The sequence below is a fragment of the Merops nubicus genome, unplaced genomic scaffold (genome assembly GCF_000691845.1).
Source record: "Merops nubicus isolate BGI_N331 unplaced genomic scaffold, ASM69184v1 scaffold593, whole genome shotgun sequence".
In the NCBI taxonomy this organism is placed as follows: domain Eukaryota; kingdom Metazoa; phylum Chordata; class Aves; order Coraciiformes; family Meropidae; genus Merops; species Merops nubicus.
In genome coordinates, this window is record NW_008599358.1 from 150,709 (window position 1) to 171,697 (window position 20,989).

At 38.2% G+C, this 20,989-nt stretch overlaps 1 protein-coding gene across 1 annotated transcript in view; it reads right to left on the reverse strand.

Moving 5' to 3' along the window:
* Positions 1-20,989, reverse strand: part of FSHR (follicle stimulating hormone receptor) — an 82,167-nt gene that overhangs the window by 44,563 nt on the left and 16,615 nt on the right. Inside the window, exon 2 of the mRNA XM_008937330.1 lies at positions 7,041-7,112. Coding sequence (XP_008935578.1) covers positions 7,041-7,112 — 72 coding nt within the window. The remainder of the gene's footprint in view (positions 1-7,040; positions 7,113-20,989) is intronic.

The window sequence follows — 20,989 nt, forward strand, 5'->3', positions numbered from 1 at the left end:
GAAGAGTGCGGACTCACACAAGCACTTGCCGACATCTCATCTTTTATGAATTCAGGTAATCTGAAGAGTATGTCACTGGGGAGAGGCACTAAAGCATTTAGCATACATTCAGGTAAGTGGGTTTTCTTTTTTTTTTTTTTTATTTCCCTTTGTCTATCTCTCTGTCTAGATAGATGTAAAGCAGAGACCAGAAATTGTGTCCAAGATGATTCTTCTATTAAACACTTCAGTCTCTAATGTTGGCTTCATACCAATGCAGTTAATGGATAAAGATTCTGCTAACAGTTCATTACTACAAAACTCATTCTTGCTCAAAAAAAGAAAGTAATTACAAAAATGTATTTTCTTTTTTTCCCTTCCAAAATCTATTTTATCAAAGAAAGCAAGCATCAAGATACCAAATCACACAGAAAGAATTACGGAATACTCCCTTTCTTGTACTCTAACATGTTTCAATTAAAATATGCAAATATTAGCATGATTTTCTGGAACTTTTCTATTTAAAAAGTTAACAAATGTTGATGTGGACACTGTGAACTGATTCTACATTTTCTAGCTTCTTCTTATAAGAGTTTTTACTTTATTTGTAATTTTGTTCCGCCCAAGCATTAGCAAAAGATTGAGATCATGTTATGCATTTACTGAAATATAACAAAGCTGTAATTAATGTCTCTGGTCTTCAACATCATCAGTGAGTTACTGACATGGATAATAAAACTCTACTTCACCTTTTTATCATGGTGCAATGGATAAGAACAATAGCTGCAAGTGTAAGGTCTTTTCTGCAGATAAGCTTTGGCAAAGAAAAGCAGAATGCCAGGTGGTGATGCAGCAAAATATTTATAGGTTATAATAAAATAACCTAGTCTTCATTCATTACTTATTATGTTTAGAACACAAGGCATAGCTTCTACTTTCAGGAAATAAACTGAATTAAGAGAATGTCAGGCTTCTTATGTATTCATACCAAGCACTTAAGTTTGTTGTGTAAGGGGTGAGTTTTGCAAAGGCTGCAGAAGGTCATCTAAAATATGCCACTCCTTCGAGAAGAAAATGCACCCAAGCTACTCATGGCCATACTGACAGACAGTGGCACGAGGCACTGCTTTGCCCGGCTCCTCCACCAACCATGTGTTACAGGATCTCTGGGAGAAGCTTGCATAGCTGCCCACCTTTCCAATCCCATTTGCAGGAACCTATTTCAAAGGGCAGAGTGTAGCGATGGGAAATGAAGACTGACATGCTGGATGCTGTTGGGCTAAGGAACGCATATGCCACGTACAGCAGAGGATAAGCTTTCTTACATCACTGTGCTGCTGAACAGAGGCCTGACGTGCATAGTACAGAAAAAAGGCCCGTTCAAAGCCACTGATCACCATCAAATGTGGATAGTCAGCTACGATGGAGGCTTCTGGGACTTGCAAATCCCCCCCAAGAGCCAGAAAGCCTACTGTGATTGCTCCCTCCAGACCACCAGCCTGAGGTGGCTGGGCAGCCTTTAGTGCCTGCTGACTTGTGCAGGATTTGATGAGGCAGATGAAGGCGAAAGCCCTATATCATAGCATTGGCCCCATTAAAACATTTATTCTTTGGGGTGTTAGCCTGAACTTTGAATTTTCTTGCTTATGCTCATTACTCACTTTAATGTTTTTGAACTCTAGTCTTCTGTTCCCTGAGAGAAAATGCATATTTAGGCTCATTTAAATGCATTAAGTGGCATAGTTACTTTCATGCCTTGCCCTTAAGATGCAGAATGTTACATGTAACTTCCTACAATGTAAATTAGAATTTAATATCCATGGAGTTACACCTTGAGAATATACACTGGATTATTTATTACCAAGGTATTATTGTTACCTGATTCACTATGTATTTTGATATATATAATGCACTGTGTCCCATTTCACCACAGGGCTATATAAATATTTTTGTAAACATGCACTATTTAACTTGTATATCACAACTGATCCTGCAAATCTGTATTTTGTTTCTTTCAAAACCATAAATAGCAGATTTATCCAAATGATGCAATAAAGATAGAAAGGAAGTCCTGCCTAGAACCATTTTCCAAGTGTTTCAGTTATGCTGAATCCTATACATTTACTGATCATATTTAATCACAGCCTTTTGCATACCAAAGGAAACAGCACACATGACATACTGTGCAAGAAAAGTTGGAGAAGCTGCAGAATAATGACCCTCTTTCTTGGTAGTGGAAGACAGAGAGTGCTCATCCCTAGATGATCGTGCGATTGCCGCCTACCCTCCTTCCCTCCCATCCTTTTGGGCCGTATGCCACCAAGTGTTACAGAATCACATGCTGGAACTGAGGGAACATGATTTCAGGAGCACATGGAATGATGGACATCTCTTAGCCATTTGCTAGCCCAGGCAGCTTTGATGGTTACTACTGAGGAAGGTCTGGATGGTGAATCTGCCTATTTGTCAAGTTGTTAAAACTTGCTAAACAAAGTGAAGGTTTACCACTACGCTAAATTCTCCTAATGAGTCTTTTACAATCAAGCCATGGACTTTGCTCCTTCTCCACTAACAGGAAGAGAGATACAGCATGATTCAGAACTATACTTTATCATGTACTGAGTGGTCTCCATTATTATCAAATATCTCACCTCAGATTAAATAAAACATTGAAGTAACTCAAACTGATGTAATTAAGGCACAAAAAGTGTGACCCATCTTTTAACATACAGGGGCAAACAGGAGATATTTTAGAATCATACATCAGGTTAGGTGTTGCATGTGAATTAAGCTGGTGTCCATGTAACTAGGTCACAGACTATCAATACTTGCTCATATGAACCATCACTGAATTAACAGTCCCAGCAAAAAAAAACAAACAAACAAACAAAAAAACAAACCGTAAGAGTTTGAATGCACTGACTGATTAAATAAATACATGATTCAGAGCTACTTTCTCTATAAATTCTTGAGGAAGCTGTAGATAGCTTGTAGATATTCCTGCAGTCTTCATAAGCAGAAGACATCAGTTTCTGCAAGTGTCAACTTTGGCAGATTCCATCAACTTGAAAAGTTTTAGCACTTTGAGATCCTTCAGAACTCATCAAGAATTTAGCTCTTCAAGGTCTGGGACCCTTAGCATGGTTCATGTTCTTAAAATATCTCTTTGCCAAAACCTGTTAAAGAAATCCGCTTCTCCCATTATTCCTTACTACAAAGCAGGACCAACAAAGATGCTTTTTCGCTGTGACATCTTCTAGATCAAGAAGTACTTTATCCACATGGCTGAATTTTTTTGGGCCACACACAGGTTAGATTTGAAAGTGAATAATGAAACAAAGCACTATGTTTTAGCTTAAAGCTTTCAAAAGAATAAATAACTGATGATGAATTTTCAAGGGGATTGTGCCTCAGGATACAAATGTGAAGCCTATTTGGCTTGCACAGGGTAAGGCACTCAGACCAAACTTCCTATAAATACAATGCCTGAATCAGGCTTTGTTAGGCCAACATGCACAAATCTGCTTTGCTACCTTGTAGTAACAGAAGGAAATCTAGGAAGAGGAAAAGGGAGACTTCAATATTGCTTCAGACTGTCTCTCCTTCGAATTAAGCGCTTTCAGTGCAGGCTGGAGATGACATAGCAGATGTAGAGCATGTTGAATTGATTTTGCCAGGTATGTGCCTGCACGGGGCTGTTTTTTAATTTAGTAACTGGTGTGTTAATTAGTTCTGGGAGTGTAAACAGGTTAGTTAAGCAGGAGCCCAGATGAGCTGCCACGTTCCAGTTGGCTAAGACTTGAGAGCACGCTAAGCCTGTATCAAGAATAACTAATCTGCTTCCCTGAACATTTATTTGCTAAATTAAGAGGAAGCCAGAGCTGTGTAGAAGCTGGAGAGCTGCTAGAAATAAGATAGTTAGGCTGTTCCTTAGATACATAGGTTTCTGAAGTAGTTTTCTATAATAAAATTCGAGTTGCATCTTTAGTAAAAGAAAGCTCAGATAATTAGAGCCTGCCAGTATATTTCATAAATTTAAACACTTTATCTAAGAAGGAAATAAAATCTTTCTTCTAGAAAATACTTGGGAAAAGTTGCTTCTCGATATGTCAGTCTGCAGAATAGACATTTCACGTTTTTCAGTAACTGAGGGAACTTAGATGGGTGAGGAGAAAATGACAAGCTAGAGAACGCTCAAATGGGCTCTCATTCTTTAAAAAAAAATTAAAGTGGCAAAACTATTCCAGTGAAAATTTTGCCAAATAAAACTCCAGTTTGTGTTTTGCCAAATTAAAAATAAAAAAATTCAGGTGAAAAGCAAAAGATTTTCACTTTGTAACTAAAACTGGAGCTTCACAAGGGTGGGCAGATGAGGTGCTCCATGCCAGCATTTCCAGGTCACACCACTAGTGTCCATTCTAGAAAGTCCTTGAACAGTCTAAATGGAAAGAGAACAAGACCTTTCCTGGGTCCTGTGACTAAAGCCTGATTAGAAGTATCTGGAAGAACTGAAGATTTTGAGGCAGAATACATCTGTTCAAAGCTTTCAGCTGTTCTGATGTTTAGGACGAAACTAAAATGTATATAGAAACCAGGAACACTGAAAGATTTTGTTGACTGATTTTTCTTGGAAAAAATCGGAATTTTTTGTCATGCATTTAACAGCTTTCATTCATTCTGAAAGTAAATACAACAGAGTTAAGATTGTCATTGGTGACTCATCTCTGATTTTACTTGTATTCAACTAGCTCATTCCCTATGGATGATTCCAAAGACTACTATTCCCTGCAACTTCTGGCCTGGGAACCTGCCCCATTCTCAAAAACACAGTCAGAATGGATCTAGTAATGATGAAAGCAACATGTACAGATATGTTTGACTGTATGAGATACTGGTTTTCTTCAGTAACACACTCTGGAAATATTGTCACTCTCTTAATTTTTAGTCTCTTTAGTTCTAGGTGAGCACATACATATACTTCAATGAATTATCTCATTTGTATACATCAGGCTATCCACACTTTACCATATGGAGTTATCACATTATTAATAGCTGTTTTCCTTAAATAGAATAGAGTTTGCTTTAATCTTCCTTTCTGTACATGATCTTGCAAGAGTAAAAAGGCCTTCATACAAAGGCTCTGTTTTTATATGCAAATCTATCACTTGATTACACACTTTTTTTTTGTCCCTACATTATAATGAATATTTCTGATTAATATTTTATGGGCTAGGTTTAGGATTTGTGAGCTATTTCAAATTTTATCTGTTTGCCATATCATCTCCAAATACCACATATTTGTTGATGTTGGTTAGTCTCATTTACATATTTATCACACTTTTATTTTCAAGGATGTTTTGCTACAAACTGTCTGTCCCCATTTCTCCTCCATGTACTACTAGTACATGGATATATTTTCAAATTGGGCTCATTTCCATATATAATTTTTTTTTGTCAACAATAAATCACCACTTACAGGCATCCTATTCAACGAGATCACTACCTTCATGCATATCTGACATATGGTTTCTCAGTAATTAAAGATAATGGAAGCAGTTTACAACGGACTTTGCAGCGCACTTCATAGTCCAGAGAGCTCAATGATTTTCCATAAGGACTAGGCTAAAAGGAACCCTGCAGGACTGGGGAGAAACAAGTGCCAACAAAACTGCTGAGGCAGAGCTGATCTTACTCCTAACTGGTAAATCTTGGCCACAAAAAATAAGACTTTCTTCTTTCTTACCCCCCAAAAATGATCATTTACAATGGTGCTTGATGGTATTATGCAGGTCTGGATCTATGAGTGGGATGGAGCAATTGGAGACTTTTTAGTGTATTCCCCAAGCCAATAGAAAATTCCTGAACCTACAGTTATGTCCTGAAAAGGATCTCACACTTCAGAAAATGCCAGGTGCTGTGTGAACTTGACCACTTACTAATGACCAGCAGCTCTCAATCCTTCTTGCTTATTCACTGCTTGTTCTCCACATCTCCACCAACCCACCCACCCATCCACTCATCCATTTATTTCTAGGTTCAAAATCCTTTCCTTTTCCTCACCATACCTTTTGGTGTGTTCATCTTCTTGCTAAATCCCTTACTGATGCAAGAGTACAAGGGAAGAGGGTAGAAATGATGCAGAGAAACATCAGCTATCTATTCTTTTTTAGTTTTGCTGTTACACACGTGACACTGAAAAAGGCACTCCACTCCCACTTTTCTTGGGTCAACAGCCCATTTGTGACCCCTGTGTGACATTTGTGTGTTTCTAAACAAAATGTTATGATTTGCACACATATGAAATAATTCAGAAAAATCATATATGCCTCAGAATAGTTCAGGTTGGACAGTGACAGTTATAATTTCTGGTGCTAACGTCAATTAAACCATAGGTTTTCTGTCCACAAAGCATAAGAGAAGGCATACTAACAAGGGTTTTTCCTTCTAGAGGTGGAGGGTTGCAATACATCCACAACAGTATGTTAATCGATGTACGATACATCAAAGATGCTTATAGCTGTGTCTTCAAGATTATCATTACAATTCACAGAAATTAGACGCTTATACCCTCTTTATGTGCTAAGATTTTCAGATCTAGCATCCATAATAAACTTCTCTCATGCATCTTGCTGACTGACTGAGCATGCATGAAGCAATCCTGTTTATTCATTCAATCCTTCTCTATTATGAATAGGAGTTCTTTCTTCCCTAACCTTCCACAGATTTATTCCAATCTATTACAAAATTCATAAAATGATCAGTTTCCCATGATCTTCTGCTATGACACTGTATGTATTAATTGGAATGACATTCCATGCTGAACCAACCTTTTGACCAAGCACTGCCTGTGTACTGATATAAAATGTATTTATGACAACATTTTGGCATATGGTCTTAAAAAAAAGTTTCAATTTTTTTTTTTTTTTTTAAACAGAAAGATGAAAATAGATGAAGGTCAGAGAAGAGTGTCTTGCAAGAGAGGCAGTAAAAGGAGCTGCAAGCAGAAACTGCCCCGTCAAGTAAAATAGTTGTTTCCTAGTAAATATTGACAGAATACATACATTTTTTCTAGGTCACCAAGTCCTGCGAAAGCTCCTTTTGGAATGACTCTCATCTTGGTGAGGACAAATCTCCTGAAAATAGAGAAAATAGGGTGATTATTCACTGTGCACAACACAGAGCTGCACTGTGGCTTTGTCAGCACAGGAGAGGCCTTTATCACAGGTACAAGGCTAGTCTCCAGGCTGAAAGTTTTGGTGTCAAAATACAACTGTAATGTTCAAAGGCTTCATAGGACTCCAACTGCCTGCCCAGACCAAAATTACAGCACAGCGTTGGGCTACCTCTGGAGCTCCTCAGAGGAAAAACCATCCATCAGTAGTTGCAATTTCTCTGTTTCCTTCAGTTAGAAACCCAGACCCAGCCACTGCAGCTTTGCTGTATGCTGGGAAGGGACAGTGTCTTTCTCATTTCTGCCTCTCTTTTGAGAGATGCTCTAACACAGGATGAAGCAGCTCTGTGGAGCCACACTAGGGTGAGCTGCTTACACAAGGCTATAAGGTGGTAGGTGCATGCTCATGAAAGATAAACCTTAACCTGCTGCAGAGATAATTTAAAGAGTCAGATACTATCTCCTGTCAGTACAACTTTAATACTCTTTATTGCTTCTCACAGTCTCTCTTCTAATTAGGTCATAATATGCCACAAAATTAGGACTTTGGAATACACAATTAGATCACACATACACCAAAACAACATATTAATCAATTTTTAAAGGTCACAGAATATGCTTTATGGAGAAAGAACATTTAAAATATCATACAAACCTTTCTGTTAACCTGGACTCATCTCCTTTTATCACAATAAAGAAAGAGGACTACAAAACTTCTAATAGCACTCAAAAAATGAAGGGTAAGGTTTCTACGATTCCTTGGAGAAATAAGGTATTATCTGGGCTTTTCTTTCAAGCATTTAGTCATTCATAGGTAGTGAGCACAAGCAATTGCATATATTAACACGACCTGCCTATCAAGACACATACTTCACAGGATACACTTATGACTAGATGCCAGGTCATGGCAGCGAAGCCATGATATGAGCAAGCCCACAGAGATTTTGTAGAGAGAAATATTGTATTTTTGTATTTTCTGCTGAAAATAAGAGTCTTATTCCAGCTCCCAGGCATAAAACATCAAGCAGAAAATAAGCAAGACATCAGATAATATTAGTTGCATTGAGTGATGTTAAAAAATGATATTTTCCTTTTTTTAAAAAAACCCCAAACGTTGGCTGTGTTACATATATGAATATTAACCTATGATTCAGTTTCTTAATCTCTTCACCCATGGAAAAGGAAATTAATTTTTTCCTGAATTACTCCAGTAGTCTTTTTTTCAGTGAGCATGCCTGCCAGGCCATCCTTCATTTTTATCATCTCAGAACTGGTTTTGCATAGCTGCTCAGGATCGCCTTTCAGCTCGTGTCTGTGCTGCCTTATTGTAACATCTGCAGGACAGAAATGGGAACTCAGCCTGGTATTACCTGCTGTGTAGTCCTGCAAATTTTAACACGATGCCTCAGAAATAAAGACTTACTTTCTTACTGTTCACATAAAGTATTCATGCAATCCTCATCTATTTTTAATTTCAGCTGATGAGTTCAGAATTTTCATGGGAGATTATCATGTTTTAATCAAAGTCTTAGGGGAAAAAAGTATTATTCTGGTAGAACACCACTGTAAAAGTTTCCTATTTTTTAATTGCAGGTTTTAGTAGAAGCTACCTCCTCATTTAAATTTCTAAATATGAGTTAGTATTTACTTGATCAGGACAAAGTCAATGCAATGTCACCTAGCTCTAGAGATATCACCGTGATTACATCAGGAGTGAATTTGGCTCCACACTTTTTTAAACAGTGAGATGTATGATATGCTCCGTTCTGGAAGACAATGAAGTCAATTTGGTATTCCCTTATTCTTGTCCAATCATTAATGTAAGTCAGGAAGAGCCTCAGCACACTGTCACAGAAGAATTACAGTATTGAGATCATTATGTAAATGTTAGCAGGATTAAAGAGCTTCCAGAAAAGGCCTAACCTGGATTAGGCAATTTGTAAAGCCCTACTGAAAACGTGGTCAGCGTAATGCATGCAAAGCTGCAGATGTGCTCTCAGAGTGCAGCCAGGTACAATGGATCCTTGCAGAACAGCCAGCAGGCTCAGCGCTACAAAGCTGAACCATCAGGAAACTCTTTAACTTTGATCTGCTTTGAAACCTTTCCTAAACTCTCCTTTGCAGAAAAACATATCTAATTTTGGAGCCCTGGAGAGCAGGCTCTGTCTGAAAAGCCACCTATAAATTTTTTTTATGGCAATGTTCTAAAATGAAACCTTTTTCTGAAGGTGCAGACCATCTGAATGTTTGCAATTTTTAAATTAAACACTGGCCTATGTCACGCTTCCCCACAACAAGAATTTACAGCCTGACCCTGGAACTAATTAAAAAAGGGAATCTCATTCATAGATTAGGTTACATATATGAGAAAGCCACAAATGAAGAGAAGTAAAAAGCAAACCTTGAGGTTTTTTTCTTGACTATCCTGCTATCTTGCGTTAATAAGGTGCCAGAATTCAGAAGCCACGTGTCTAATGCCCTGAAGCAGTTAAAGTAGAATTGAAGTTTAATAGCTGAAGTCTCACATTCTACTTTAAAAAATTAAGGTTAATTGTTTTTAAACATCCCTGAGTAGGCTAATAAAGTCATCCTTAATGGTATAACAAACACTGAAAATTAGAATTGGCTACTTGTTGAACTATCAACTGTGCAATGAGTAGGCAGTTATTATAACTAGCCAAATGCTGTATTGTCAATAAATCTCACCAATTAGGCTCCAAGAATCAATCTGTATTTAACTTGAGATACTGACTGTTCAGTACCAATTCTTCCTGAGTTACATGGAAAAATAACTGAAAAGCATTTCCTTGGTTTTGTTGCTGGCATTATTTTAGGTCAAAGAAATGAATACAGCTCACCTTGGTTCAAGTATGCTTCATGTTGACAAACAAACAAAAATATGCTTCATAAAATACGTGCTTAATAGAGACCTGAAGTATTTCGTCTTAAAACACTTATGTCAGCACTCAGGCACTAGGAAGGAAAGCACTGAAAAGCCTAAACACGGTGTAGAATTAAAAACCCAGAGCCAAGTGCCCAACGTAAGGTGCAAGAAAGTTTAGACTGACGATTAGGGGATCCCAAGATCTGTACACAGAGCTAGCCCTCCGTAAAAACTAAATCTCATCTCCCAGAGCTTTCAACTCTGTGTCAGTGCTGCAGGCATAGCACCAGCCTCGACAGGCACAGGGAACCCCTGCTCACAGCAGGCTTTGCTGGGATGAAAGAGGGCATGTGTCTCTCAGCACAGCCCTTGGCAGCTGAAGCACAGACACAGGGAATGGGAGTTTTGGTTTCAAGCCCACCCTCACCCTGAGTGGTGCAAACTCCTCTATTTCATGCCCCAAGAGGCCCCTCAGTGGCCAAGGGACCTCTCCTTGTCGAAGTTCAAGCACTGTGCAGCCAGGGCTAGACTCCTTGGGTCACCTAATGATCTCTAAGTTCCCTTCCAATCCAAACCTTTCTGTGATTCTCTGACTAACCCCACTATCCTCTCTAGAGGCATTACAGTTAAAGCTGATTTCCCTGGGACAAATTAAAAAAGAAAGTTACTTTCTAGAGTCCAAAGTTCAGTTATGCTAATGTTATTTGGGCTACAGTAGGTCCCAGAAGTCCTAGCAAGGCCCCTAGTGTTAGAGCCCCAAATGGTGACATGATTATCCTGTATCATTGGACAGCAATATACATGGCTGGGAATAGAAGAATGACAATATTAACTACTATTATTCACTATATACAGAAGTATAATCTAGATTTAATTCTGACCTATTGCTCCTGTACATGCCTCAATATCCAGCAGAGGTTTCTAAGTCCCGATTTAAATACACCTCTTGAAAGTGATTCTTGGGGAGTTTATTGATAAGAACTGAAGCTGCCTGCTGCAGTTGGATAATCATGCTTATACTTCATGTATTTTAATACCTTCTATGAATTAGAATATAAACATTTACTTAAATTATAACATTGCCTAATATTTAACTGACTTTTATTCACTTTTGTTTTTCAGACCAGTAAGAGTAATCGTTTTCTATTGAGCAGTAATATGCTTTCACATCTGGAAGGAGAAGTAAACTTACAATCTGACTATATTTCTCTGGACTGAATATGCACAATTCCAACAAGTTTTTACATTTTTCATTTTTAAGTGTTTTATGTGACTCTTTATCATATCACTTTAATTTATGTCATGAAGAGAGGTGAGTAAATTCTTCTATTATGAAGCTACTAAAAAAATGTTGCTAATTAGCAGAAATACCTCTTATTGATGTGTTCATTTATACAGAGACTTCTAAACCTGGTTATAAAATCAGTCAGTTAATAAGAAGCCACTGACACAGGTGACTTACACCACTTCATATCACCATGAAGAACAAACCAACCATATCTTGTTTCTGTATGGCTATGTCTAGTGTAAGGGAAATATCATAGCACCCACTTAATCTCAAAGCCTGTAGAGGACGTGATACCAAGAACAGAAATTAACAGGTACTGGTAAAATGTTCCAGAATAACCCTCCAACATTGCCAGTTATGACTTATTGAAGAAGTCATTGCCAGAAGTGACTTATTGAGCTTTTCCTAAAATAGAGACTTCTGCATCTGAAGTGGTTCAGACAGGTAGAACATGAGGCATGATGGAAAAAAAAAAAAAAACAACCAACTAAACCTCCAGAAAAATTCATATTCTTTCATCCAGCCCCACATGAATCCAGTGACAGAAATCAGATAGGTCTCATCACAAAGGGACAGAGGACAGGATGTCATTATACAAGTATCTGGAGCCCAAGGTATGGGTGATTAAAAAGATTTTTTAAGGTACAAAGTTTAAAAAAAAATTACCCATATGGGCCATTTCTGCTAAATATTTCTTTTAAAAAGTGCACAGGAAACATGTGAAGTGTGGACATTAAGGAAAGCAATGTAAGTACATTGTATTTGTGAGGTTAGCCATTTATGTGTAAAAAGATATATTCTGCATATTTATCAAATGAGTTCTCAGAGCCTGCTCCCACAAGCTTTTCCTTGAACTGTAGTGAAGATGCTCTTTGGCATAAATTCTCCATCAGATCTTACTCCCACACTGTGCTGGTGCTCCCACCTCCCAGCCCCCTTCCTTAGCAAATGCCCCTCAACACCAGCGAAAACTTTACACAACAAAGAACTGCACTGATGATCAGAAATAAGACTAGTTAAAAAAAAAAATGTTTCATAAAGCATGGCTGAATTTAGGTCTTTCAGAACACTCTTTAAAACTCATTTCTCAGATCTACTTAAGACATGCACAGTTAATCAGAAAGTGTGTGCATTATAGAATTATCTTCCCTGGCTCATGTAAATTTCAAATTCATGATGTTAAAATGAACTATATCAAGCAGATACTATACACTTTATAACTTGAGAACCAAAGGAAAGAAACAAAAGCCAAAAAAATCCAGTCAACACGATGCTAAATCACCAAACTTGGTTTCAGAAAATAAATAGGATTTTGAACAACATTTTACTTTAATCTCTAAGATAAGAGACTGATGTTATCACCTTCTAATCCTCCACAGCGATGTATATTTTTTTAAACAAAGATTTACAGTGAATTTTAATTTACTCTTTGTAAGTTTTTTGGTTATTTCTTTGTTTTTGCTTCTTGCTTTGGAGATGTGCTGGAGGTTCCAGCACAAGTAACAGATGAGTCTTTGCTTTACATCAGAAGAAGAGAAAATGATGTCATGACCTACTTAGTGTGCTTTTGATTAATGCAAGAATCAACAAAATCCTGTACACTGTTTGCTTTATTCCTCTTTTTTTTTTTTCCTTTTTTTTCTCTGTGTGTTTTCACTTGATTAGTCAATGTAACAGTGAAGGACTATTTTGCTTTTCTTGTTGTAACTGGAGACAAATAGATACTGCACACTGTATTTTACATGGTGTAAATCAAACAAGCTGTGTCATTTTGGCTCTAAACTTTTGTCTTAATTCTCAGTGAAATGAATCATGAGATTCCTGGGAGCTAAAGGCAATTTAATTTAAATTAATGAAGAACATTTTAAAGTCCCCAGCTCATTGAAATGGGTTCACATTGCCATATGATTTCACTATGACTAGGGTCTGGTTCTAGCAAACATCTTGCTAGGAAGGAGCATATGCAAATATACATGAAGAATTTTTCCTAATCAGTTGCCTAGATAGAAGATCTCTGTCATCTATTAAGCAGTTTGTTGCTGCTTTCAGACATAGCTATGGTTTCCCCTTCCTAACAGCAGGCAAAGAGGAGTCCAGGACTCATAAATTAGATGCTAAAACATCGGGCTTCAAAAACCATCAAGCTAAATGCAAAAAGATTTGGTTTATTTTCTTTCTGCTTTTTAAGTCTTTAGAGTGCATTCATATTATGCTGCAAAGCTATTTTCAGCACTCATGAGGCTTTAATTTAAAAACAGAAAGATTTATATTAATTGCCTCAGTTCCAGGAGGTGCTGAGGTTGGAACTTCATAGGGCTGACAGGATCACAGGCAATGGCACTGGCAGTGACAAAACACTGCTCTCACCATCCTACTGGCTCCTCTTTTCCGAGAGCTCTGCCATCATCTTAAGGGAAAACTAAAGTCAAGTAGAATATTTTCCTAATAATTATTATTCATGTAACTGCAAATTCATCTCTAAAAGAGAACCCTGATGGCACAGGCATGCTTGAATAACGGAGGAAGAACTTTACAATTCATTTTTTTCAACGGAGACATGATCCACACATTTGAGAGTCTGAGTCCCTGCTTTACACATATGTAAATTGACTGAAATACCTTGCTAATACTCACAATCTAGTTTGAAGCACCTAATCACAGCATTCATCTAATGTGCTTAAATCAGCTGCTCATCATCTTCAAATGCTTGTGAAAGGACAAGTTATCTAGACTGTGCAGCTGGTTTATTCCTTTTGTGAGACAATAAAAGTAGGTAAAGGTGAGTATTCCAAGGAAAAAATAGGCAGTATACACTTTATGGAGAAGACAGAAATCAAAAATCCCCTCCTGAGTTTTAGGCTGTACTGGGCCTGGCTAGGATAGAGATAATTTTCTTCATAGCAGCTCATAAGGTGCTGTGGTTTAGATTTTAGATCAAAACTATGCTGATAACACACGAATCTTCTAGCTTCTGCTGAACAGTGTGTGCACAGCATCAAGGCCACCTCTGTTTCTCACTTTGCCCCCCTGCATTGAATGGCCTGAGGGGTGGGCTATAGGCTGGGGGGGGCACACAACCAGGCAGGTGACCTGAACTAACCAGGGATATATTCTGGACCATATAATATCAAGTTCAGCAATATAAGGGAAAACTATTCTATCTGACTGAAAAACTGGGAGGTTGCACGTCCGCCTTTCAAGTATGTTACTTGGGAATCTCTTCAGGTCTGGGAGTAATATAAGGGGCATCTCTGAGAAAGAAAATATTTTGGTTTGTGTGCTATTCAATAAAGCAATGTACAGACAAAGTAAATACAATTAGAACAGTGATGATAAAGTTATTAGCAATGCCTGTCTGGTTTGTAGGTCTGAATCTAAAAGACAATATGTGCAGTAGCTCGTGAAAAATCACTCCTTAATCTTTACCACTGACCTCCCTGAAAAATCAATTTCCTTTTCTTTTTTGAATTAGATTAAAAGGATAATGAATAGTACTGATGGTATTCCTATTCTAAATTTAGTGAATACTTGCTCAGTATAATAATGCCACCCAGCCACAAAAAGCTGTAGAGAAGCATTTTAAGAACCCACAGCTGATGTCCTGTTGGGATTTCACTTGCAGAGTACCCACAATACCATAGCATGGATAACAAAACCCCCGTTTACCCAGCAGAGCAGTGATGCTGCTTGCACAGGCACACAGCAAAGCTGCTGTGGAATTTGCTTTTCCCCCAGGACCTTGCTTAGGTCAGCTAATAAGTTGCACACAGTGCCCCTCAGTAGCCAAGAGCTGATAAGGAGTGATAAGGAAGGACAGAAGATTGTTGTGGGAAAAAAAAAGCAGCATTTAACAGACTGAAAAAGTGGTCAGGCAAGACACTTGTAAAGCTTACTCTCCCTCCCCGCTGCTTTGTTTTTCCAAAACCATGTCATGTTTAGTCTCAGCACTGATACCCTTTTTGTTTTTGGACAAAGCATACAGTGTCCTCAGTAACACTGTATATCCTCCCACGAATCTCCAGATAACTTCTTTTCGAGGTCACACACGTAGGCAGTTAAAAATAAAGCTCCAAGATGATTTTAAATACCTCTGTTTGATTGAATAGGGTGGGATGAATTGGAGGATGTAAAACAAAACAAAAAAAAAAAGATAAGATTGCAAAATTTCCAATCAGCAAAATAAATGCAACATGAAGACTTTTACTTGTTCTGAGGTGTTTAATGGCCAACACTTAGTGCAGTTATTTCACTGCACTTAGGCTGGGTTACTTTACACTGAGATAAGGCTGCAGAGGAATTGAGCTGTGACTATTCAGACCAGTTGCTTCTGTATGTTAACTCATTTTGCAAAGAGTCTGGTAAGCAGTTTTGCTGAAGATTTAGGTGCATGAGGCAGTAATGCACAAGGTATGCAATGAACACAAATGACATCTACCCTGAGCAGACTTTCTGCAGAGCACCCTCTGATGAAAGGACGTTGGTCCCTTCAGTGGATCTGGGTGGATGCAAGTCAAAGGACAAAGTTTGCATTCTGTACCCTTGCAGCAGATAAAGCTGAGAGCAAAGCAATGTTGTCTTGCCAGGAAGGGTCTCCTCCTTTCTGTAAGCTCTCCTAGAATTTGAGCAAAGCAAAGCAAAGCTGGAGCTCCAGGTTCCTTTGCAGTCCATACATACAGAAAAAAAAAAGGTTTGCCACGAAACAAAAATTGCAACAACAAACTAGTCCTCTTTAGGCCTGTGAGCAGAATCACAGTTATCATCTTCACAACCGGGAAAAGCTTATGTGCTAGGAGTGAGTTACCCACAAAAAAGGCCAGCAGTAAGCTCAAAGGCACAGTTAAAATTGCTTCTATTAATGTCAAACGCATGCTGTGAAAAGTGTGTTCTGTAAGATAAATAACACAAGTGAATGAAGTTATCCTGTCTTGGTTACAGAGGACCAGAAAATAGTGATTGCTTTATTTTTACAAAGAGCTGTACTTTTATTAGCATCAATTATCCTGTGAGACGCTACACTACTTTCAGAAGGGCACATCCTCTGTTCTCACAGCTTACTTTCATGGGCCTTTGAGAAATGTGCAGCTTCCTTAAAATCTGACCTTGATATCTGCAACCATCTTTATGGCGAGGAGCCATTAAAAATTTATTCAGTCTGAGCATATTCTTGGCATCTATATTATCTTTGCATACCTTCCTAACAATAGGAACATTTTACAAGTACTGGGTATTTTTTTCATGCACAAAAAGCATTTTGTGTTTTTTCCCCAGGGGCAACTTTTCAAGGCAAATAGGGTTACAGAAAATGTCCACAATCCAACCAGTTCAAGGACTTTTTAGGTATTGTCTTGAAAAATTTCTTCCCCTATTCTGATTCAGAGCAAGAACAGCTGTCCTTCTCACACACAGCCAGTCACTTCAACTCTTTTCCTGTCTGAATAATATGTTAAAAAAGATCTTAATCCCACAACGGGGAGAAAACAGTGGTTTGTTCATCAGCTGAGGTCACAGAAGAAAAGCGACAAGTGTCGCCTTTTCTGTGTAGTGTTTCTGCCTCTAAGATCTTGGAACTTCCTATGTTGGTGGGCCAAATTAATTGCTCAGGGACAAAATTCATTAAGTTCTAGGTTGGATGCCTTAGTGAAGGTAAAAGAAAAAGAGAACGCTTTTCTGCAAAATGTCTTGCTGAACCATCACTGTTTAGCAAAATACCAAATAACTTACTTCTGTCTCATTATCTTGCTTGATAAATTCACTGGAAAGAGCTAGCATCTTTTTTACCTCCTTTCTCATTCATATCTTCATAGGCACTATACCTACACTGCTTAATGGGACACAGCTGAAATATCACAGAATATTAATAAAACAAAAAGAAAGAAAGATACTCACTGCTACATTCCCTAATTACCACACACAGCTTAGTATGTAACAGAGTCCTTACCAAATATTTGGCTTAATTTGGATACATCCAAAGGCTTGTTTGAAATTGTAATGAGGTATCTGATACTCTTTGATACCAGAGCAGTCAGAAATCATTTCAGGAATAACACTTCTAGACTGGATCATACTCTTTTTTACCTCTGCATCTGAGTATGAGCTTTGTAAAAGTAAATATTCTCTCTGCTATCTAATATGTGCTGAATTTTCCAAAGAGTAGTGTGAGTGCCAAACACAGCTAACTCAACTGGCAGTCTTGGGAAAACAGCATCTCCCAAAGGAAGTGTCCTGAATGCAAATGGCACATACTCCACTGTTCTCAGGGCACCAGCTAGACTTGTGCTGACATAACTATACTAAAATACAGAAATATGCTGGGCCTATGTCATATGCTTTCACTTCTATCCTGTTGAGTGCAGCATTGTCCTCTTTTTATATACTTTTCAATTTTAAATCTTTATATTTAAAAATAACGCTAAAATTGACAGAAATTAAAAATCCCCAACTTTTTTTTTTTTTACTCTGGCTCTCTGCAAAGAAGCAAAACCTCCTGTTTATCTCCTATGGTTATACCTTGCTCTAATCTGAATGCCTCTGCTAAATATTTCCAGGGGGATAGAAGCTGGCTCCTGGAATTGCTGCTGCTTGTTCAAGAGGATGAACCAGACAGCAAGTTGAGAATGGGAGCACCCACAATATTCATGTGAGCAGCAGACTGGCACACGTAGAAGGACTCACACTGTAACACACTTTGCACATTGTTCAAGTACTGTAAACATTCCCATTTACTGCCATTGCTCACCACACATTCCCCCATCACTGATGCTCTTCCTAGCCACACAGTTTCCATATCAAGAATTTTTCTTAGCTCATCTATTAGCAATTGCTGAGGGAAACATTCACAAGGACATGAATTGCAGGTGGGTGGACTCTTTCAATTTCATCCTGCACACTCCTGAGAGCACCTTTTCTTCCTCACAGTTTCTGTTATTGAGATGTCCACCCTACAGACATCATCAATTTGATAGAAAGGGAATGAGAAATCAAGGAATTTTTGTTACTTCACCTTATACTGAAAAAAAAAAAAAAATTGTTTTCCCATTATTCTAGCAATAATTAGCTTGCCACTATAAATGCTGAGTTTGTCTATCTACCTTCCACTACCCATGGGTTGACTTTCATATACTAAATGATATTCCTGAATAAATATAGCACGGCAGCTAGCGTACCAATATCCTTAAAAATATTAACTGCACTATTTCCTTTAAGACAAATTTCTTCCCAGTAACACACAGGGCAAAATCTGTACTGGTGTCAAGCATGGATCTTTAATGCATTTGAAAGTGAGTATTATTATTTCAGAATAATACCAGCATGAACACACAGGCAACTGAAACACTATCTTACATTCGGAATAAAGATGTGCTTAGTGCTCTTACCTTCAGAGCACTTCTCAAACATGAACCCTCTATGGAACATTTAAAAGTAATAAACAAACATAGTCCTCTTAAAAAGGGTGACAGAACAGTGAAATAGAGATGGGAGAAACCTCACCTGCTCACGACACAGCTGTAGGCTATGGAAGATTTCTAAGTAACAGCTTAGCAGCTATGCCTGGGAAAATATATCCTTTGCAACATCTAACCTCAGTGGATGAAATGTGAACTTCTGCCCCCTTCCCATACACCCTTCAATGAACTCCCCTGAACTGGCTGTGCCATCAGCTTTCTAAATGACTGTGATAGGCATCTTCTTGAGTAAAATTGGATAAAACTTGGCTAGAAGAAACAGGGATAGATATCTGAGTCATCTCAGTCATTTGAGTGAAGGAAGGTCATGGCTGGCATCCCAAGGAGATCTACATGGGGCCTGCATACCGTAGTCATAAGAAATCTGACAGGGGAGTGAGAAGCAAGTTGACAAATATCTATGATGATCAAGGTAGTAAGACAAGAGTTTGGTGAGAAGATCTGCAAAGCAGGAGTTCAGCCTTCACAGAGCATGTAGCTCAGTGATGCAACTCCTTGCTACAGGATGCCGTGGATGATAGACATTCAAGAAGAAATACATGAAAGCAAAATATGTGAGGAGGCTTGGCCACCAAGATATCACTATACTCAAGATATCTCCGAGCCAGGCAGAGTTTGAGTGGTGCACATCTCTCTGCTGAGCTACACATCACAGCAGCAAAGAACCTGCACTGCAGCCTGCCTGGGATAGCTCTACCAAAATGGGGAGACATACCCAAATTAGCACAAGCAAACGCCACTTATTCTGACACTCTTTGAAACAGGTGATCTCTGTTTACGTTGAAGCACTGAAGTATTCTTCAATATTTACAGCTAGTGCAAGTTTTTGTGCACGGCAGAAGTGGTTGCTCCTTAGGTTAAAATGATTCAAGGATTAATCCTATCCCTTTGCAAGAAGATCAAAGAGTAAAACTGAAACAGAGGTAATGTTTTCAGTGCTTCATTTGGACCCGTATTTCATTGCACAGAATTGACTCTACAAGATGTTTCCAAAAATGCTTTAGCATTCTTTAATAATAAAAATATTAAAAGAATGTTTCAGCTCTGCACGAATTCTTTTGCTGGGTCATTTTGATAATCTTTATAAAATCAGGGGACATGCACTGCCACTGCAAAATCTCAAGTTTTCCCTTACTGTCCTTCCCATCCGCACTTTGGGAGGTGGCCTCTAAAGCAGGCTCATGCTCATAATACTCTAAATACTTAAGGGTTTTGTGTCACTTACTTGCTGCACTCTTTTTCCAAAATCTTCCTCCTTTTCCTTTGCTGCAAAAAAAGCAGTGGTTGTCAGAGTCTTTGAATAGAGGGTGCACTTCTGATCCCTTTCCACTCAAAAAGCGTATACGTGTATTATGAAAAGTAAAGAAGAGGGCAATAAGGCTGATCAAAGCCTAAACAACTGTGGTTCTGCTTAAATATTGGATGTACTAAGTATCAAATCCATACTCTACCTGTGTTTTTCAAGTTAAAACAAAGATATCTTCCTACTGCACTAATAAGGTATTTTTAACCTACAAAGAAATATTCAGTAACACTGACTCCATCTTTCTGTGTCCATATTGATTCTGAAGTAAAACATAATGTTTTTAAAAGCAGACCAAGGCTTTTGAGGTTATTACCCTATGCCCGATTTCTTCATAACTATATCTAGGCTTATGTTTTGTCTGATTGATCCCAGCTGATAGTTATGACATATTACAGAAGAAATCACAGGCTTTAGACTGTGAGGGAGACCAAGCAGACCACAGGGTAAATTAGGAACAAACTATAAGTTTTTTGTTTTTGTTTTTTTTCCACTGTGGAAAGAATACATTACAGCAGCAAACATGGAGAGATGCAGTAGACATGATATGCAGTCCCTGCATAAGCAGGACACCTAGAGAGCTCTTAACCATCTGAAGAATTTGAAGGTTGAAGATTTAAATAATTGTGTTAAACTGAAAAAAAGAAGGCTACAATAACATCACCAGGAAAATGCACTGACAGTAAATAAATACTACTAAGTCACTAAATGCTGATCCTTAGCCAGACACTCAAATCAAGCTTGGTGGTAAAAGGTGCCTAGTTCCTTAAGGTTTTATTTTTTTATCTGTTTGTAATAGTTAGGGCTTTGTTTGATTTCTCTAAATCTGAATAAATATATTTCTTTTTAGAGAACTACCCCCCAGCCTATAGCCATTCTGTACTTCCCAGGAAGAAGTAGG